The sequence below is a fragment of the Somniosus microcephalus genome, chromosome 24 (genome assembly GCF_052327205.1).
Source record: "Somniosus microcephalus isolate GS21.2 chromosome 24, FLI_Smic_1.0, whole genome shotgun sequence".
NCBI classification, from domain to species: domain Eukaryota; kingdom Metazoa; phylum Chordata; class Chondrichthyes; order Squaliformes; family Somniosidae; genus Somniosus; species Somniosus microcephalus.
In genome coordinates this window covers 9318393-9338888 of record NC_141010.1, presented here as the reverse complement: position 1 = coordinate 9338888, position 20496 = coordinate 9318393, and the positions used below count along the sequence as shown (strand labels likewise).

Genomic DNA, 20496 nt, shown 5'->3' with positions numbered 1-20496 from the left:
AGAGCGGGAGAGTGGGACATTTTGGGAGCTCTTTCAGAGAGTCGGCACAGTGGGTCGAATGGCCTCTTTCTGTGCACTGTGATTCTCCAATGGGGGGAGTTCTGTTGTTGATGGAGACTCTGGATGAGGTAGAAAGAGTCCAACAGCCTGAGAATGGTTTCCTACATTACAACTGCAAAAAAAGCACGTCATTGGCTGTAAAGCACTCTGGGGCATTCTGATGTTGTGAAAGGTGCTCTATAAACACAAGTACTTTCTTTTATCATATGGAGAGGATTAGCTACTGGCACATTGCCAAGCCCCCATTGGAATGTGTGGTCTAGCACTGTAAATACATAGAAGCATAGAAGATAGGAGCAGGAGTAGGCCATTCGGCCCCTCGAGCCTGTTCTGCCATTCAATGAGATCATGGCTGATCATCCAAATTCAGTACCCTGTCCCTGCTTTCTCCCCATATCCTTTGATCCCTTTAGCCTTCAGAAATATATCTAACTCCTTCTTGAATATATTTAATGAATTGGCCTCAACTGCCTTGTGTGGTAGAGAATTCCACAGGTTCACCACTCTCTGGGTTAAGAAATTCCTCCTCATCTCTTTCCTAAATGGCTTACCCCTTATCTTTAGACTGTGACCCCTGGTTCTGGATTATATTCCTGCGCTTACAGTGCGATCCTGATTGAGCCAGTGCCTCTTACACGTTACAAAAAATTATAAATACAGAATCATGGGAACAAAATCGTTCAGAAAGCCAATGACTTTGCTCGAATCACTAAATATAATCCGCAGAGGTTTTCATTCATTCACGGGATGTGATTTTTTTATTCATTCACGGCCAGTATTTATTGTCTATCCCTAGTTGCCCTCGAGAAGTTGGTGGTGAGCCACCGCCTTGACAACTGAGTGTCTCGCTGGGCCATTTCATAGGGGCAGTTAAGAGTCAACCACATTGCTGTGGGTCTGGAGTCACATGTAGTCCCAGACTGGGTAAGGACGGCAGATTTCCTTCCCTAAAGAGGATTAGTGAACCAGATGGGTTTTTACGACAATCCGATAGTTTCATGGGTCACCATTACTGACACTAGCTTTTTATTCCAGATATGTTGAATTGAATTTAAATTTCCCAGCTGCCGTGGTGGGATTTTGAACTCACGTCTACCGGATCATTAGTCCAGGCCTCTGGATTACTAACCCAGTAACATAATCACTATGCTTGATTGGCACCCCATCCACCACCTTAAACATTCACTCCCTCCACCACCGGCGTACCGTGGCTGCAGTGTGTACCATCTACAAGATGCACTGCAGCAACTCGCCAAGGTTTCTTCGGCAGCACCTCCCAAACCCGCGACCTCTACCACTTAGAAGGACAAGGGCAGTAGCCGCATGGGAACACCACCACCTCCAAGTCACACAACATCCTGACTTAGAAGTATATCGCCGTTCCTTCATCGTCGCTGGGTCAAAATCCTGGAACTCCCTCCCTAACAGCACGGTGGGAGTACCTTCACCACACGGACTGCAGCGGTTCAAGAAGGCGGCTCACCATCACCTTCTCGAGGGCAATTAGGGATGGGCATTAAATGCTGGCCTTGCCAGCGACGCCCACATCCCATAAACAAATTTTTAAAAATGCTACCATACCATACCCCTGTTACAGGAATGTCATTGTATCAAGGGTTAGGCGTTAAGTCCAATCGTGCTTCGGATTGCTTGCAACATTAGTGACCACACTGGGATTGTGTTGTGCTGCTTGAGAGAAGCTAGGAGACATTTCATGAATAAGACAGAAATGAATCATAGAATAGTACAGCGCAGAAGGAGGCCATTCGGCCCATCGAGTTGAAACCCTTCATGATCTTGAACACCTCTGTCAAATTTCCTCTTAGTCTTCTCTGCTCTAAGGAGAACAACCTTTATCTGGCTGCATTTTGGTGTAAATATGCAATTGTTTAACGGTTTTTGGTGTGTTTGGTTGGGCATTGTTCTTATTTACTGATCAGGATGTGAGGCTCGTGGAGGATGTGCTGGCTTTATCACACAATCTAACATGGCTTGTCAGGTTCTTAGCCTGAAACTCAAAGATGCAGTTGATGGTTTGGGGAAGAACACTGGGTTGGGAGGGAGTGAGCGAGAGTCCTGATGGAAGCATGGCATGGGAATGGTGTGGGGAAGAGGATGTGGAGCAGGAAAAGCCAGCGAGGACAAAGGAAGAGGACAAGGAGGAGCAGGACATGATGGGTGAAAGAGGGCTTGGGAGAAGTGGGGAGGAGACAGAATGTGACAGAGATGGACAAAGGAAGGGAATGCATATGAGACAGAGAAGGGGGACCTGGCAGGAGAGGAGATACAGTACACCGGGAGATGGGGGTGAAAAAGGAAACAAGGTATAGGAAATTGAGTTGGGAATTTGATAGATGCACAGAGACAAGGGCTGCGTGTTTGTGAACGGGTTGCAAGACGCTGGGAAGCGAGTGAAAGCAATCCACAGAGACAGGCAGGTTGCGTGTGCAGGCACGTCTCTGTTTTAAGGACCGATGTGATTACTCAGAGGCCGAGATACCATTGTGTTCAATGGGTGTTGAGTTACGTAAAATCGAAACAGTAACTGCACAGATTACAAGAGAGGGGAAATGATCTTTCTGCCAGAGCAACATCCAAACATGATTTAAGATATCAAAAAATAATTCATATTCATTCAGGGCGGCTGCATTACATGAAGTTCTATGAATGGGACATAAATTAAAGAAATAAAGATAAAGAAAGACTTGCATTTCTATCACGCCTTTCACGCCTACCGGATGTCTCAAAGCGCTTTACAGCCAATGCCATAATTTTTGGAGTGTAGTCACTGTTGTAATGTAGGAATAATGTTGTAATTACTTGCATTTTGCGACAGGAGTCTGGAGCTAAGTGTGGTGTGTACATAAGAACATAAGAAATAGGAGCAGGAGTTGGCCATTTGGCTCCTCGAGCCTGCTCCGCCATTCAATAAGATCATGGCTGATCTTCTACCTCAACTCCACCTTCCCGCACTATCCCCATATCCCTTAATTCCCTTCATTCCCAAAAATTTATCGACCTCTGTCTTGAATATACTCAACAACTGAGCATCCACAGCCCTCTGGGGTAGAGAATTCCAAAGATTCACCACCCTCTGAGTGAAGAAATTTCTCCTCATCTCAGTCCTAAATGGCCGGCCCCTTATTCTGAGACTGTGACCCCTGGTTATAAATTCCCCAGCCAGGGGAAACATCCTCCCTGCATCGACCCTGTCAAGCCCTGTAAGAATTTTGTATGTTTCAATGAGATCACCTCTCATTCTTCTAAACTCTAGAGAATATAGGCCTAGTCTACTCAATCTCTCCTCATAGGACAATCCCCCCATCCCAGGAACCAGTCTGGTGAACCTTCGTTGCACTCCCTCTAAGGCAAGTATGTCTTTCCTTAGGTAAGGAGACCAGAACTGTACACAATACTCCAGGTGTGGCCTCACCAGTGCCCTGTATAATTGTAGTACACTCACCGATTCACAGTCCTGGCCTATCTTTACCCTCCTTGATTAGTTTTCTACTCTGTGTTAGCCACAAACACACAAATTGCAGTAAGGAAGTCTTACTACAATTGTACAGGGCTTTGGTGAGACCACACCTGGAGTACAGTTATGACTAAAACAATACTTGAAAATATTCCTGATTTTATGTTTTGGGTTTAAAAAAAAATCAATTGTGTATCTACTGAAATACCTGATATTCAATCAGAGACAAAAGAAACAACAAAAAATGGCTTAGGTAGGAGCTAGTGATCCTGTAAAGTAAAAGAACAGACAGAAAACATTGCTCTACACTGAATTCTAGGAACATAGGAACAGGAGGAGGCCATTCAGCCCCTTGAGCCTGTTCCACCATTCAATGAGATCATGGCTGATCTGCGACCTAACTCCATAAACCCGCCTTGGCCCCATATCCCTTAATATCTTTGGTTAACAGAATGCTATCAATCTACAATTTAAAATGAACAATTGATCTAGCATCAATTGCCATTTACGGAAAAGAGTTCCAAACTTCTACCACCCTTTGGCCTAGAAATTCAGTTTTGCCAGTTTTGGGGCGCTAGCGTTAGCGCCCGCCCGACTTTAGCGCCCGCCCCAAAGTTGCGCCCCCTTCGCCAAAATTCAGTTGCTTCACCCTAAGAGGTTGCTGGAGCGCTAAAAGAGGCATTACACGACTATCTTTAGGCGCTAAGCCGGCGGTGCAGAGGGATAGCGCCGAGGCGGGGCGCAGCGCGGGTGCGGTCATTTTTTGATTGACAGCAGACCCCGTGGCGCCGGCCAGCTCTTAAAGGGGGAAGGGACGATTTGGTCTGCTGCCACGCCCTGCACACTGCAGCTTTCAAACTAGGCCTCAACACTGCTGCTGAGCCCAAGGAGCCATGGCAACGCATGAGAAGGCCCGTGAGCGTGCCCTGTGCTTCTCAGAGCATGATCTGGATATCATGCTGACAGCATTGGAGAAGAGGCGCAGGATCTTGTTCCCAGACACTGGCAGGAATCCCACCCACCGCGTCTACACCAAAGCCTGGAGGGAGATCGCCACCAGGGTGTCGTCCTACGGCGATGCCCCCAGGGACAAGGTGCAATGTCGGAAGAAATACAATGACCTGACCAGGATTGCCAGGGTGAGTACCCTTTCCACTCTCCTCCTCATTCTTGCATGTACACCTGACATGATGGGCAAAGGGACCTGAAAGGCCTAATGGGCAGCCCCCAGCCAGCAGCTTTGGGACAGTCATGAGCATCAATTGCACATTCTGCACTTTACACACTGGCCAAGCTATTCCACCATGAGAGGCAGTGCACACTAGATCAGGGCTACACTCTGGCCAAGCTATTCCACCATGGGAGGCAGTGCACACTACATCACGGCTACACACCGTACTTAGAGCCCATCCTTTCTCTTGCAGGCTAAACTTGCGAATAATCGCAAGTGCCGCGACATCACCAGGGGAGGCCGCGCCAAGTTCCAGAAGCTCACTCCCCTGGAGGAGCGCGTGAGTGGCCTCATGGGAGGCCGCGTGATTGTGCCCAGAGTGTGCGGAGAAGCCGACCCTCCGCTGCCCGGCAATGGTAAGGACCTCGCCTTTTGGCCCTCTCTCGTCGCACTTGCGCATCCGAGCTACCTCCTTTGCCACTGTGCCACCAATGCGCTGAATGCCACCAGTCATGACTCCCTCGCTGACGCCCTCTCCTCACTCTGAAGCTACTCTTGTGCCTTCCTGCTTTCAGCTGGTGATGAAGAGCTCCCTGAAGCTGCCAGTGACAGCCCCTCTGAACAGGAGGAGGAGGAGGAGGAGGAGCAACCCGGACCATCAGGGGAGGACTCAGGTCCCGCAGCAGAGGGCGAAGTGTTGGACACGTCTTCCCTGGACGAGAGCCTGAAGCAACTTTCGGAGGGGAGTGCAGCTGCTGGGACCAGTGGCGTCCAGCCACCCAGGAGGGCTGCGGGTGGGCCGCGGCCTTCCCCCCAGAGGGGGGAAGGATCGGAGGGGAGTGCAGTTGCTGCGGACATTCGGCGCCAGCAACGTGCCAAGGGTCGCCTAGCTCGGACCCCTGCTCCCCAGCGGGAGAGTCCCGCCTCCAGTCCGGCCACCTTCACCTCCGAGGAGGTGCGCCAGCTGGACCAAATGGCCGAGGATTCGGACCGCCGCCACACAGAGCTCATGCAGGTGGTGGGACGGATGCCTGAGGCCATCGAGTCGCTGGCGACCAGTGTGCGGGAGTTTGGGGCATCAAATGCCGAGAGTGGCCGGATGATGATGGAGGTAGTGGAACGGATGCCTCCGGCGATGGAGTCGCTGGCTGATGCCGTCAAGTCAGTGGCGGATGTGATGCGGGCGCAGACCAGGGCAACAGGGGCACTCACTGCTGCCACACGCGCTGCCTCAGCCAGGCATCGCCAGGACACCCGCCGCGCTGCAGCAGCACAGCGATCCGCCCTTCGGCTGATTGGTGCGGATCGTGCAGTGCGTGCCCGGGCGAGTGCCAGCGTGCGACATCACCAGCCAGCGCCTCCAATACGCCAGCTTGCCCACATTGCGCCATCCGTCGCCGCCACTCCCCCAGTGGAGCGTCAACGGCAAGCGGCTGGAGCTGATGGTGGGCATGCACATGTGCGCCAATCAACAGCCGGCCCCTCGAGGCCCAAAGCCCGTGTAGGCCGCCCCCCAAGGCCATCTGGCGGAAGGACATCTGACCCTCAGGCGCCTTCCCCCAGCCTCGCAGCAGCCACTGGGCAGAGCTTGCGGAGGAGCAGCAGGCCGGGCAGGGGCGCCAAAAGGCTGGACAAGGTCTCGCCCTCGCGGGCCACTAAGTAGAGGGTGTGGCCAGCTTTCATTTTATATGGCGGTGGACATCTTTCTTTTGCCCATGGTTGTTTTGTTTATGGGTATGTTTTTTGCGTTAAGGCCGAGGTTGAGGCCTGGTTTGTTCAAATGTGGAGTTACTCCTCCCCAGGTTGTGGGAGTGAGTCGTTTGTTGCACTTTTTGTGGGGGCCGTTGATTGTTTTTGGGATTCATGTGGGAAGGGGTTTCATTTTTGTCAAATATAAATTTATCTTTATTCAGACAGTGTCCATGGTTGTTCTTGTTAGTCTTTGTTGCCTTCGCCGGCTGAGGGCTTGCGGAGCGGCTGCATTCATCTTGCTTCATGGCCACAAGGCATTCCCTGACAGGGGGCTTAGAAGTTACGTTTAATAAGCTGGCGACGGACGGCCCTTGGGCCTTGTCGCTCCCTCCTGGGGACGTACTCCTCCTCCTCCTCCTCCTCCTCCTGCTCCTCCTGCTCCTCCTCCTGAGGTGGTGGTCCAACGTCAGGTGGCAGTGCCTGAATCCTGCGGAGAGCCAGGTTGTGTAGCATGCAGCAAACTACGACAAATTGGGAGACCCGGTGCGGCGAATACTGCAGAGATCCGTCGGAACGATCAAGGCAGCAGAACCGCTGCTTGAGGACCCCAATAGTTTGCTCGATGATGTTTCTGCTCCTTTGATGGCTCTCGTATGCCTCTTCAGCAGCGGTCCTGGGCGCGCGGAGCGGGGTCATGAGCCAGGTACACAAAGGATAGCCTTTGTCCCCGAGTAGCCATCCTCTTGGGGGAGGCTGTGCCTCGAACATGTCATGCACAGTACTCTGCCGCAGGATAAAGGCATCGTGGCAGCTGCCTGGAAAGCAGGCATTGACAGCCAGGATGCGCTGCTTGTGGTCACACACCAGCTGCACATTGAGAGAATGGTAGCCCTTCCGGTTGCGATACTGCTCGCCATGCTCCAGAGGTGCCCGCAAAGCCACATGCGTACAGTCAATGGCGCCCTGCACCAAGGGGAAGGCCGCGAGTCTAGCAAATCCCACTGCACGCTGATGCTGGCTCTCCAGGGCCATGGGGAAGGAGATGAATTGGCGTCTCCTTCTGAAAAGGGCATCGGTCACCTGGCGGACGCAGCGATGCACGCCAAACTGGGATATGTTAGCTATGTCCCCAACAGCGGATTGGAAGGAGCCGGTGGCATAGAAGTTCATGCCACCGTCACCTTCACTTCCACCGACAGAGACGTCCTGCACCTGAGCTTTGGACGCAGATCTCTGAGAAGCAGGTGGCAGATCTCTGCAACCACCTCCTTTCGGAATCTCAGCCTTCTTACACATCGCGCGCCACTCATGGTGAGGTAGGAGCGCTGCTGGCGGTATACCCTGACTGGGTAAGGCCTATGTTGCCGACGCTTGTTGCCCCCTCTGCCTCTAGCCAGGGCTGCCCCTCTGACCCCGCGTCTGCGAGCCCTACGCACATGGCGCTGAAACTCCGCGTTGGCACCCCATGCAACCCCCATCAAATGCTGGCAAACAGTCAAATTTCCAACAGGGCACTTGCAGCGCTTTGGCCTGAGTCCAAAAATACCTGAGCTATTGCTGCACGAAACCAGTTAGCTCTCCTCCTTGTTGTGTGTCCAGAAATCCGTTGCACAAGAGTGTTTGCTGCAAAATGGCTGCCCTTTATACTGCAGGGTACGTGCCCTTTAATTTGCGCTCCCCGGGGCCCGCGTCGGCTGTGTTGCGTTTCATTTTACAAACGCTCTGGCCGCCAGCCGCACAATGGGGCGGTCCGACTGAAGTTTGGAATCGGGGCGCGCAAAGGGCGTTGCACGAGGATGTGACGTCATTTTCTGCGCGTGCAGCCGGGCGGGCGCTAAACTTTGCGCCGGCGCTAAGGGGCAACTTAATTTGGGGCGAGGCGCAAACTGCGCTGCGCCCGGGCACTACACACATAGCGCCCGAAATTCACTTCTCTTAAGGCGCTAACTGCTGGTGCAACCAACTGAATTTCTAGGCCTTTGTGTGTAGAAGTGTTTCCTAATTTCACTCCTTGAAAGGTCTGGCTCTAATTTTCAGACTATGTCCCCTAGTCCTAGAATCCCCAACCAGCGGAAATAGTTTCTCTCTATCTACCCTATCTGTTCCCCTCAATATCTTGAAAATTTCGATCAGATCACCCTCGACCATCTAAATTCTAGGGAATACAACCCTAATTTGTGTAATCTCTCCTCGTTACTTAACCCTTGATTGTAGCAAAGAAGTCTGTGGATGGTAGAGAATTCCAAAGATTCACAACCCTCTGAGTGAAGAAATTCCTCCTCATCTCAGTCCGAAATGGCCGACCCCTTATCTTGAGACTGTGCCCCCTTGTTCTAGAGTCTCCGGCCAGGGGAAACAGCCTCTCAGCATCTACCCTGTCAATCCCCCTCAGAATCTTATATGTTTCAATGAGATCACTTCTCATTCTTCTAAACTCCAGAGAGTATAGCTCCAATCTACTCAATCTCTCCTCATGGGACAACCCTCTCATTCCAGGGATCAATCTAGTGAACCTTTGTTGCACCGCCTCTAAGGCAAGTAGGTCCTTCCACAGATAAGGAGACCAAAACTGTGCAGTGCTCCAGATACAGAGGGTTGTGATTCTTTGGAATTCTGTGGATGCACAGTTGTTGAGTATATTCAAGGCTGAGATAGATTGGACTCTAGGGGAGTCAAGGGATATGTAGATAGGGCAGGAAAGTGGAGTTGAGGTTGAAGATCAGCTATGCTCTCATTGAATGATGGGACAGGCTCGAAGGGCCGAATTGCCTACTCCTGCTCTTATTTCTTATGTTCTTAAATGGTCTACTTTGTACTTGAATATGTAGCCCAGGCTTATAACTTAATTTATATAAATGTCAATGATGTCATTGTGTCAGTGTAGATAAACTGAACTCGGTATTGTGTGGGGACAGTGGGGATTCTCCTAAAGGTGTTCAAATTAAGTGATTTCATCTGATAAATTGCACAAACCTCTGGGACCTGGGCTTACTGATGGCCAAGAGTAATGGCTAATTGGCACTAACTTTGCAATCTCACTCAGAGGAGGCACAGAATGTGAGGAATGGGAAAATCCCGCACAAGTGTTTTAAGGGGCACTCTTCTGAGGATGTGGCTGAGACATGTTGGGTCAGCATAGAACGAGCTTTACTCTGTATCTAACCCGTGCTGTACCTGCCCCGGGAGTGTTTGATGGGACAGTGTAGAGGGAGCTTTACTCTGTATCTAACCCGTGCTGTACCTGCCCCAGGAGTGTTTGATGGGACAGTGTAGAGGGAGCTTTACTCTGTATCTAACCCGTGCTGTACCTGCCCCGGGAGTGTTTGATGGGACAGTGTAGAGGGAGCTTTACTCTGTATCTAACCCGTGCTGTACCTGCCCTGGGAGTGTTTGATGGGGTCAGCGTAGAACGAGCTTTACTCTGTATCTAACCTGTGCTGTACCTGCCCCAGGAGTGTTTCATGGGACAGTGTAGAGGGAGCTTTACTCTGTATCTAACCTGTGCTGTACCTGCCCTGGGAGTGTTTGATGGGACAGTGTAGAGGGAGCTTTGCTCTGTATCTAACCCCGTGCTGTACCTGCCCTGGGAGTGTTTGATGGGACAGTGTAGAGGGAGCTTTACTCTGTATCTAACCCGTGCTGTACCTGCCCTGGGAGTGTTTGATGGGACAGTGTAGAGGGAACTTTACTCTGTATCTAACCCGTGCTGTACCTGCCCTGGGTGTGTTTGATGGGACAGTGTAGAGGGAGCTTTACTCTGTATCTAACCCGTGCAGTACCTGCCCTGGGAGTGTTTGATGGGCAGTGTAGAGGGAGCGTTACTGTGTATGTAACCCGTGCTGTACCTGCCCTGGGAGTGTTTGATGGGACAGTGTAGAGGGAGCTTAACTCTGTATCTAACCCGTGCTGTACCTGCCCTGGGAGTGTTTGATGGGACAGTGTAGAGGGAGCTTTACTCTGTATCTAACCCATGCTGTACCTGCCCTGGGAGTGTTTGATGGGACAGTGTAGAGGGAACTTTACTCTGTATCTAACCCGTGCTGTACCTGCCCTGGGAGTGTTTGATGGGACAGTGCAGAGGGAGCTTTACTCTGTATCTAACCCGTGCTGTACCTGCCCTGGGAGTGTTTGATGGGACAGTGTAGAGAGAGCTTAACTCTGTATCTAACCCGTGCTGTACCTGCCATGGGAGTGTTTGAAGGGACAGTGTAGAGGGAGCTTTACTCTGTATCTAACCCATGCTGTCCCTGCCCTGGGAGTGTTTGATGGGACAGTGTAGAGGGAGATTTACTCTGTATCTAACCCGTGCTGTACCTGCCCTGGGTGTGTTTGATGGGACAGTGTAGAGGGAGCTTTACTCTGTATCTAACCCATGCAGTACCTGCCCTGGGAGTGTTTGATGGGACAGTGTAGAGGGATCTTTACTCTGTATCTAACCCGTGCTGTACCTGCCCTGGGAGTGTTTGATGGGCAGTGTAGAGGGAGCTTTACTCTGTATCTAACCCGTGCTGTACCTGCCCTGGGAGCGTTTGATGGGACAGTGTAGAGGGAGCTTTGCTCTGTATCTAACCCGTGCTGTACCTGCCCTGGGAGTGTTTGATGGGACAGTGTAGAGGGAGTTTTACTCTGTATCTAACCTGTGCTGTACCTGCCCTGGGAGTGTTTGATGGGACAGTGCAGAGGGAGCTTTACTCTGTATCTAACCCGTGCTGTACCTGCCCTGGGAGGGTTTGATGGGACAGTGTAGAGGGATCTTTACTCTGTATCTAACCCGTGCTGTACCTGCCCTGGGAGTGTTTGATGGGACAGTGTAGAGGGAGCTTTGCTCTGTATCTAACCCGTGCTGTACCTGCCCTGGGAGCGTTTGATGGGACAGTGTAGAGGGAGCTTTGCTCTGTATCTAACCCGTGCTGTACCTGCCCTGGGAGTGTTTGATGGGACAGTGCAGAGGGAGCTTTGCTCTGTATCTAACCCGTGCTGTACCTGCCCTGGGAGTGTTTGATGGGACAGTGTAGAGGGAGCTTTACTCTGTATCTATCCCGTGCTGTACCTGCCCTGGGAGTGTTTGATGGGACAGTGTAGAGGGAGCTTTACTCTGTATCTAACCCGTGCTGTACCTGTCCTGGGAGTGTTTGATGGGACAGTGCAGAGGGAGCTTTACTCTGTATCTAACCCGTGCTGTACCTGCCCTGGGAGTGTTTGATGGGACAGTGTAGAGGGAGCTTTGGTCTGTATCTAATGTGTGCTGTACCTGCCCTGGGAGTGTTTGATGGGACAGTGTAGAGGGAGCTTTGGTCTGTATCTAACCCATGCTGTACCTGATCTTGGGTTGATTGATGATAACACTGGGTGCATGAAATGACAAGCGTTCCATTCCCCAGCACCAACTTCCCGCAGCTTGATGAGTGCAGGATTTGGGAAAAATTGTTTCTAAAAGTGAAATGAACAGTGAATTTATCCGCTAAAATTTGTGTGTAGGTCTGCCTCAGCCCATTAATCTTTAAATTCCAGAAATGGGTAGTTCTGCAGCCAGTTGGTTTGTGGGATTGTGGTTCAAACCTAGAATGGATTTCACCGCAATTTAAAAAAAAGCAGTCACTCAACGGAGTATCTCACATGAACAGTGTCAGGTTATCCAGCAAGAAATTAACCATTCCTTGCTCTCGCCCCCCTCTCAACCTCGCCACCTCAACCACACCCCCTCAACCTCGCCCCCTCAACCTCGCCCCTCTCAGCCTCGCCCTCTCAGCCTCACCCTCTCAGCCTTGCCGCCCTCAACCTCGCCCCCTCAACCTCGCCCCCTCAACCTCGCCCCTCTCAGCCTCGCCCCCTCTACCTCGCCCCCCTCAACCTCGACCCCTCAACCTCGCCCCTCTCAGCCTCGCCCTCACAGCCTTGCCCCCCCTCAACCTCGCCCCTCTCAGCCTCGCCCTCTCAGCCTTGCCCCCCTCAACCTTGCCCCCTCAACCTCGCCCCTCTCAGCCTCACCCCCTCTACCTCGCCCCCTCAACCTCGCCCCCTCAGCCTCACCCCTCAACCTCGCCCCCTCAACCTTGCCCCCTCAACCTCGCAACCTCAACCTCTCAGCCTCGCTCCCTCAACCTCAACCTCGCCTCCTCAACCTCGCCCCTCAGCCTCGCCCCCTCAACCTCGCCCCCTCAGCTTCACCCCTCAGCCTCACCCCCTCAACCTTGCCCCCCTCAACCTCAGCCTCACCCTCAGTCTCACCCTCACCCCTTGCCCTCTCTTTCCCATCTCCCTTGCCCTCACCCTCTCCCTCACCCTCTCCCTCGCACTCACCCTCTCACTCACCCTCTCCCTCGCACTCACCCTCTCCCTTGCCCTCTCTCTTTCCCTGGCCTCTCTCCCTCACCCCTCATCCTTGCCCTCTCCCTCGGAGAGATCCTTACCCTCGCCATTATCCTCGCCTTCGTTCTTGCCCTCCCCCTCCCCCTTGTCCTTCAGACATGTCCTCAACTGGGAAAAGAGGTCCAGGCTGACTCTCTTTCTCTTCATTTACTAATTTTCCTGCTCTCCCCATGAGGGAAATATGTTGCCATCCCTCCCTAACACCAAGGGCACCTCAGACTGGAATCTCGCGTTCTCTACCTGTCTCTGGAGGCTGGCATTGTACGTCTGCAGTATCAGCTCTTAATTATTTAACAATTTTTTTTAAAGCAGCTCCTTCCCCAGTTTTCTCCCCTCCCCTCATGACACAGACTCCAGCTGGTTTCCATGGGCACTGAATGCTCATTCTTGTGTCCGCAGGCTGTCCAGCCATGAAGGGCATCACCGTTTATCCCAAACCTGATCACACACAGCATCTCACAGTGGCAGGTGACAGGATAGTGATCGGATTGAGGTGCCCGGGAAGAGACTTTTCTCTCCCTAGCCCAGGAGCACTCAGTTCAGTTGTAGCACCCAAGACTGCCTCGGAGACTTGAGAGCAGCAGAGGCTGGAAATGAGATCCGGAACCTTTCTGGTCTGTGAAGCTCAGTCAAATGAGCCTCTGAGGGAGCCTGGTTACACAGAAAGAAGTAAAGAACTAACTTGCGTTTAACTCAACTCAACTCAACTCAACTTTTATTGTCATTGTTAGTGCACAAGTGCAGTACAACGAAATGTAGGCTTGCGGCTCCCGAGAGTGTACATTTGGATTAAGACATTTAAACATTCAACATACATTTGGCTTGTAGTATATTAACATAAACATAACCATAATAAAGTGCATTGGCAGATGTGCAGGCTTTAGAGTTTATTTGTGGAGTTCAGTAGGATGACAGCCCTGGGAAAGAAGCTGTTCCTAAATCTGGTCGTACAGGTGCGAATGCATCTGTAGCGTCTCCCAGATGGCAGGAGGGTGAACAGACTGTGGCTGGGGTGGGTAGGGTCTTTGATGATGAACCGTGACCTCCGTAGACAGCGTTTCTGGTATATGTGCTCTATGGTCGGTAGCCGGGTGCCGGTAATGCGTTGGGCAGTTTTGACTACCCGCTGCAGGACTTTCCGGTCATAGTAGCTACAGCTACCATACCATACTGTGATACAGTTTGTCAGGATGCTCTCTATAGTGCAGCGGTAAAAGTTAGAGAGGATCAGGGGTGACAGGTTGCATCCCTTCAGCCTCCTTAGGAAATATAGGCGCTGCTGGGCCTTCTTCACCAGAGAGGAGGTATTGAGGGACCAGGAGAGGTCTTCCATGATGTGGACTCCGAGGAACTTAAAGCTGTCCACCCTTTCCACCACAGCCCCATTGATATGGATGGGCCTCAAGTCCCACTCCAGAGACTTGAGCATGTAATCCGGGCTGACACTCCAGTGCAGTACTGTGGGAGCGCTGCACTGTCGGAGGTGCCGACTTTCAGTTGAGACGTTAAACCGAGGCACTGTCTGCACTCTCAGGTGCATGTAAAAGATCCAATGGCGCTAATCTATGGGGAAAGAGCAGGGGGGAGTGGGACTAATTGGATAGCTCTACCAAAGAGCTGGCACAGGCACGATGGGCCGAATGGCCTCCTTCTGTGCTGTACCAGTCTATGATTCCATAATTCGGAGATGAGCAGGAGAGTTCCCCCCGGTGTCGTGGCCAATATTTACCCCTCAACCAACATCACTGAAACAGATTATTTGATCATTTAGGATATTGCCGTTTGTGGGAGCTTGCTGTGCGCACATTGGCTGCCGCCTTTCTACATTACAACAGTGACTGCACTTCTAAAGTACTTGATTGGCTGTAAAGCGCTTTGGGACGTCCTGAGGTGGTGAAAGGCGCTATAGAAATGCAAGTTCTTTCTTATATCGTGCTCTTCACATGAAGAAACATCTCAGAAGGCTTCACACGGTGGAGGTGGATACTGAGCAGGAAAAGAAGGACATTGTGGGGCAAACAAAGGCATGGTTGAAGAGATGAGTCTTTAAGAAGGAAAGAGAGCGAGGTAGGAAGGTGAAGTAGTTTTGAGAACGAATTCGTGAGGTCATCACTGAAAGATCAATCTGTAACTTTGAAGAGGAGCAGAGATTGAGGCATCATAATAAACCAGACTTGGCGCACAGCGTACAGACAGTGCGCTGGTGAGCTTCAGCTCCTTGATACAGTACTTGCACAGGCGGTGTTCGTTGTTACTTATGCGGCAAAAATAATTCTTCTTTAATCTTCAGAGAGTTTGCAAACAGTGATGGAAGAGGACAGTAACTCTCCAAGTGTATGAGTTGCAAATCTAATGCTAGTGCATTGTCAGGATTAGGACTGAGTGTGTCAATTATACAGGCTGCCATTGAACCAGTTAGCCAGCAGGTATCGAGTCTGGCTCAGCATTTCGATTTGCGAGTCTCTGTCCTCGGAGGGATGGGAGAAAATTGTGCTGTGGAGGATGGGAGGTCAATTCTAGTGGATCTCTTTTTTAAACAGAACACGAAACTCGATACTTTCAATCTGTGCACAAGAGCATTAAAAATGATGGAATGAAGGAAATTGTGAGGAGGAGGATCTGCTTGTGATTGGATGAGAATAGATTTCGGCTTTCTGTTTTTTTTTGCATTTTTCGAACAGAAATATTCACTTCCTGAGTAATGATTTAACTGTGCTGGGAATGTGTTTTAGCTGCCTTTATATACTTGTCTCTGCTCAGCTAACCTGAGTGCCTCACGGGAGACAGCTGTGATGCTATCCGTTCATTTTTTTCCTGGTGATTCACTTTTCTTTGACTGGAAAGTGACCAGAGATTTTGACCCTGCGTGCGGAGTGGAGCCGAGCGAGGTCATTTTAACCGGACCCGTCCGTCGAGAAACTGACGGGATCGGGTGCGGCGCCGGTTTTAATGCCCCGTCCAAATTTTACTCTCCGTGATAGAAGTCAACAGAAAAGTAATGTCGGGCGGGGATGTGAAACCGGCGTTCCACCCAATCCCGGGGGTTTCCCACCCGGCGAGTTAGGTTAAAATGACCCCCCTAACCCCACCCCCACCTCCCCCCATGATGTCCGTAGCGTACGGTGGCACAGTGGTTATGTTACTGGACTAATAATCCAGAGGTCTGGACTAATCTGTGAGACATAAGTTCAGAATCCTCACGATAGCAAAATACTGCGGATGCTGGAAATCCGAAATAACAACAGAAAATGCTGGAAAAACTCAGCAGGTCAGGCAACATCCGTGGAGAGAAATTTGAGTTGACGTTTCGGGTCAAAACCCTTCTTCAAAACTGAAAAGAAAATGTTTTGAAGAAGGTTTTCGACCTGAAACATCAACTCACATTTCTCTCCACGGATGTTGCCTGACCTGCTGAGTTTTTCCAGCATTTTCTGTTGTTATTTCAGAATTCTCACCATGGTTGCTGGGGAATTTAAATTCAAGTTAATTAAATAAATCTGGAATAAAAAGCTCGTGTCGGTAATGGTGACCATGAAACTACCGGATTATCGTAAAAACCCATCTGGTTCATTACTGTCCTTTAGGGAAGGAAATCTACCGTCCTTACCCGGTCTGGCCGTTATGTGACTCCAGACCCACAGCCACGTGGTCGACTCTTAACTGCCCCTCTGAAATGGACACGAGCAAGCCACTCAGTTAAGGGCAATTAGGGATGGGCAATAAATGCCGGCATTGCCAGCGACACCCACGTCTTGTGAATGAATTTTTAAAATCCTAGCACCGGCATCGTGGGAGAAGTGTCTCAGTCCAAATGGGATAGCAGGAATGTGAGGCACAGGCAAGACTCGCCTGAAATTGGACAAAGTTATGAGCAAGATACGGAAGCAGCTAATGCTGTGTTTGGGGGCAGGGCTCAAATGAATTGGTGCGGCGAAACCTAGTCACTCTCGTCTCTCTCTTTCCCCCCCCCCCCCCTCGCACAGACTCGGAGTCCCCGGCATTCCCAGAGCCAGCAGTCTGGATTGGCGGATCAGGCGGCCAAACTACCGTTCGCGTCGGCGGAGTCCTTGGAAACCATGTCGGAGGCTGAAGTCCCGATCGGCTTCACCCGGTCCAACCGCTTCCGACAGAGCCTGCCCCTGTCCAGGTCCTCGAGTCAGACCAAGCTCCGCTCGCCAGGTACGCCTGTTCCCTGCTTATAGTTAGCGCCAGAGACTGCACCCGCTCTCCCGCTTTCGGTCACTCCGATTGGCCTTGTCGTGGGCAAGCACCGATTGATGATAATGACAATCTGGCAACGTAATTTAACTCTCTTCTGCCCCCCTACTGAGAAGGTAATGGTTAAACCACCTGGAACAGTAATTCAGTGGGGTTTTGGCTCTGTGACTCACTGTGCCTTTTTTCTCTGATTGCGCTCCTGTGAAGCACCTTGGGACATTTTACTACATTAGAGGTGCTATATAAACGTAAGTTGTTGTTTGCGATTCAGTTGCACAGAGCCTTGGTCAGACCCCATCTGGAGTAACTGTGTTCAGTTTTGGGCACCGTTCCTCCGCAAGGCTATATTGGTCTTGGAGCGGGTGCAGCGCAGATTGAACAGAATGATATACCGGGGCCAAGAGGGTTAAATTATGAGGAGAGGTTGCAGAAACCTGGCTTGTAGTGCCTTGTGTACAGAAGATCGAGGGGTGATCTGATCGAGGTGTTTAAAATGTTAAAGGGACTTGATTGTGTAGATGAAGAGAAAATATTTCTTCTGGTGGGGGGGAATCAAGAACGAGGGAGACATCTTCTTAAAACTAGAGCCAGGCCATTCAGAGGGAAATCAGGAAACACTTTTTCACACAAAGTGGGGTACAAATTTTAAATTCTTCAACCCCCACAAAAGGCTGTGGATGCTGGGTCAATTGGAGTTTTCAAGACTGAGTTCAATTTTTGTTAGATAAGTGTATCAAGGGATAGGGAGCTAAAGCAGGTAAATAGAGTTGAGGTACAGATGAGCCATGATCTAATTGAATGGCGGAGCAGGCTCGAGGGGCTGAATGGCCTCCTCCTGCTCTTAGGCTCCCACGAGGCTATCAGACAGAAGAGGAGGCTTACTCAGTTCATCTTGGCTTATTCATCCAGAGGAACCTACAGTTCCCTCACCACAGCATCTAACTGTTCCTTCAATGATTCCAGGGTATTTGCTTCTACTACCCTCCCAGAACCTCCATTCTGTGAGTTGAAAGTCCAGTCAGCTCTGGGGTTCCCCACAAGGGCCATATGGCCTACTCCTGCTCCTATTTCTTATGTTCTTACATTGGGTGCTTGACCTCAGCTGCATTGTTGGCGAGAGGGGTTTGCACAGGACGCAGGAAAGCCTTGACCATGGAGTGTAGGAAAATGAAGGACGGCCTTTGCTGCGATTGCAGCCCTTTCAAGGGTTGGCTGTGAAGTTATATTGGTATAGACCTGGGAGCAGGAACCCCTCGTGCACGGTACAGCAAGGACCTTGTGGAGCAGGGGAGGGGATAGAGAAAACAATGATAGTCTTCATCGGAACTCAATGGTAGTCTTCATTGGGAACTCAAGAGGTTAGCCATATTATAGAGGTCAGGGGTCAGCAGACATGGGGGTGCAACAAGCCATGAAAACGACCTTAGAAGAGGGGATCCCTACGTTGGATAAGGACAGGGCCGGGCGGGGCCGGGCCGGGCTATGATTCTCTCTGTAGTGGAGTAAAGAGCCAACACTCACTGTCGAGGTTCACACGTGAAGTGGGACCACTTGGGTGAGGCGTGGAAAACCCAAGGAACCGTATCGAGTGGGAGTCAGCGCCTGCAGGAGGGAGGAGAAGAGGAAGTTAAGAGAAAAATATCAAGTATGCTTAAGTGTAAAGCAGAACCTTATGCCCAGGGTATGATTTGTGATCGTGATTATGCAGAGAATACATTTCTGACTGACGTGTCTGTTCTCTCGTTCCGGCAGGGGTGCTGTTCCTCCAGTATGGCGATGAAACCAGACGTGTCCACGTTACTCATGAAATCAGCAGCATGGACACCTTGCACGCTCTGATTGTCCACATGTTCCCGCAGAAACTCACAATGGGAATGCTAAAGTCGCCGAATACTGCAATCCTCATCAAGGATGAGTCGAGAAACGTCTTTTACGAACTGGAAGATGTAAGGTACAAAGAGCCAGTGCTTCAGAAGTAGCGTCTTGACTGATAGCTACAGAGCTTTAGCAAATGTTTAACAATTTTTAAAAAACCTGTTCCTACCTGAAGTAGCACTTCTCACCTGTGTTCAGTCAAGCCTTGTATCCGAAGACCCAGAGGACAGTTGACAGTTCCAAGCAGACATCCTAGATGATGTCCAAGGTGTCCTTGTAGGGCTCCCCTCTTCTAAGGTCGTTTTCATGGCTTGTTGCACCCCCTATGTCTGCTGACCCCTGACCTCTATAATATGGCTAACCTCTCGAGTTCCCAAGGTTCGCCTGTGAGGCGAAAATAAAGCTTGGTGCAGTATCGATGTTCTGCCACTAGATGCCAGTAGCTCACCCGGGTGTGTCTCAACGTTGCGGAACAACAGCAACAACTTGCATTTATATGGCGCCCGTAAAACATCCCAAGGCGCTTCACAGGAGCGTTAGCCAACAAATTTTGACACCGAGTCACATAAGGAGATATTGGGACAGGTGACCAAAAGCTTGGTCAAAGAGGTAGGTTTTGAGGAGAGAGAGATAGAGAGGCAGAGAGGTTTAGGGAGGGAATTCGAGAGCTAAGGGCCTAGGCAGCTGAAGGCATGGCCGCCAATGGTGGAGCGATTAAAATCGGGGATGCGCAAGAGGCCAGAATTGGAGGAACGCAGAGATCTCTGAGGATTGTGGGGTGGTTACAGAGATCGGGAGGGGCGAGGGATATGATAGGAGTTGATATCACCATCAGCAGCTTAGCATGTAGAATGAACCTGCAAGAGAGGTCATGGGGCCGTTAATGTGGGTGTCAGTAAGATGGTGATTTGCATCATCTGAGCATCTCCTTACCATCACAGAGCTTGCTAAACCTTTATAGTTCCCTGGTTAGGCCTCAGCTGGAGTACTGTGTCCCAATTCTGGGCACCACACTTTCGGAAGGATGTCAAGGCCTTGGAGAGGGTGCAGAGGAAGGAGATTTAGCAGAATGGTGCCAGGGATGGGGGACTTCAGTTATGTGGAGAGACGAGAGAAGCTGGGATTGTTCTCCTTAGAGCAGAGAAGGAGAAGGGGAGATTTAATAGAGGTGTTCAGAATTATGACGGCTCTTGATAGAGCAAGTAGGGAGAAACTGTTTCCACTGGCAGGAGGGTTGGTAACCAGAGGACACAGATTGAAGGTAATTGGCAAAAGAGCAAGGGGGCAAGGGAGATGAGAAGATTTTTTTTACGCAGCGAGTTGTTGTGATCTGGAATGCGCTGCCTGAAAGGGTGCTGGAAGCAGATTCAATAGTAACTTTAAAAGGGGAATTGGATAAATACTTGAAAAGGAAAAATTTGCAGGGATACGGGGAAAGAGCAGGGCAGTAGGTCTAATTGGAGAGCTCTTTCAAAGAGCCGACACAGACACGATTGGCTAAACGGCCATTTTCTGTGCTGTAAGATTGTATGATTCTGTGATTGTGATTTTCAGAAGGACATGACCTGGGAAAGGCTAGGCTTAAATCATTTGCACTTCTCGTGCTGTATGATGAGGAGCTAGCTATGGAGGGAGT

General features: G+C 50.7%; 1 protein-coding gene across 7 annotated transcripts in view; it reads left to right on the top strand.

Annotated features, from left to right (window-relative positions):
- Positions 1-20496, top strand: part of srcin1a (SRC kinase signaling inhibitor 1a) — a 496431-nt gene that overhangs the window by 384233 nt on the left and 91702 nt on the right. For all 7 annotated transcript variants that reach the window (XR_015073440.1, XM_085966198.1, XM_085966197.1 and 4 more), the window contains 2 exons: positions 16751-16946; positions 18738-18936. Coding sequence is in view for 6 of the 7 variants with exons in the window: in XM_085966198.1 (XP_085822324.1) it covers positions 16751-16946; positions 18738-18936 (395 nt within the window). In the remaining variant the exon portion in view is untranslated. The remainder of the gene's footprint in view (positions 1-16750; positions 16947-18737; positions 18937-20496) is intronic.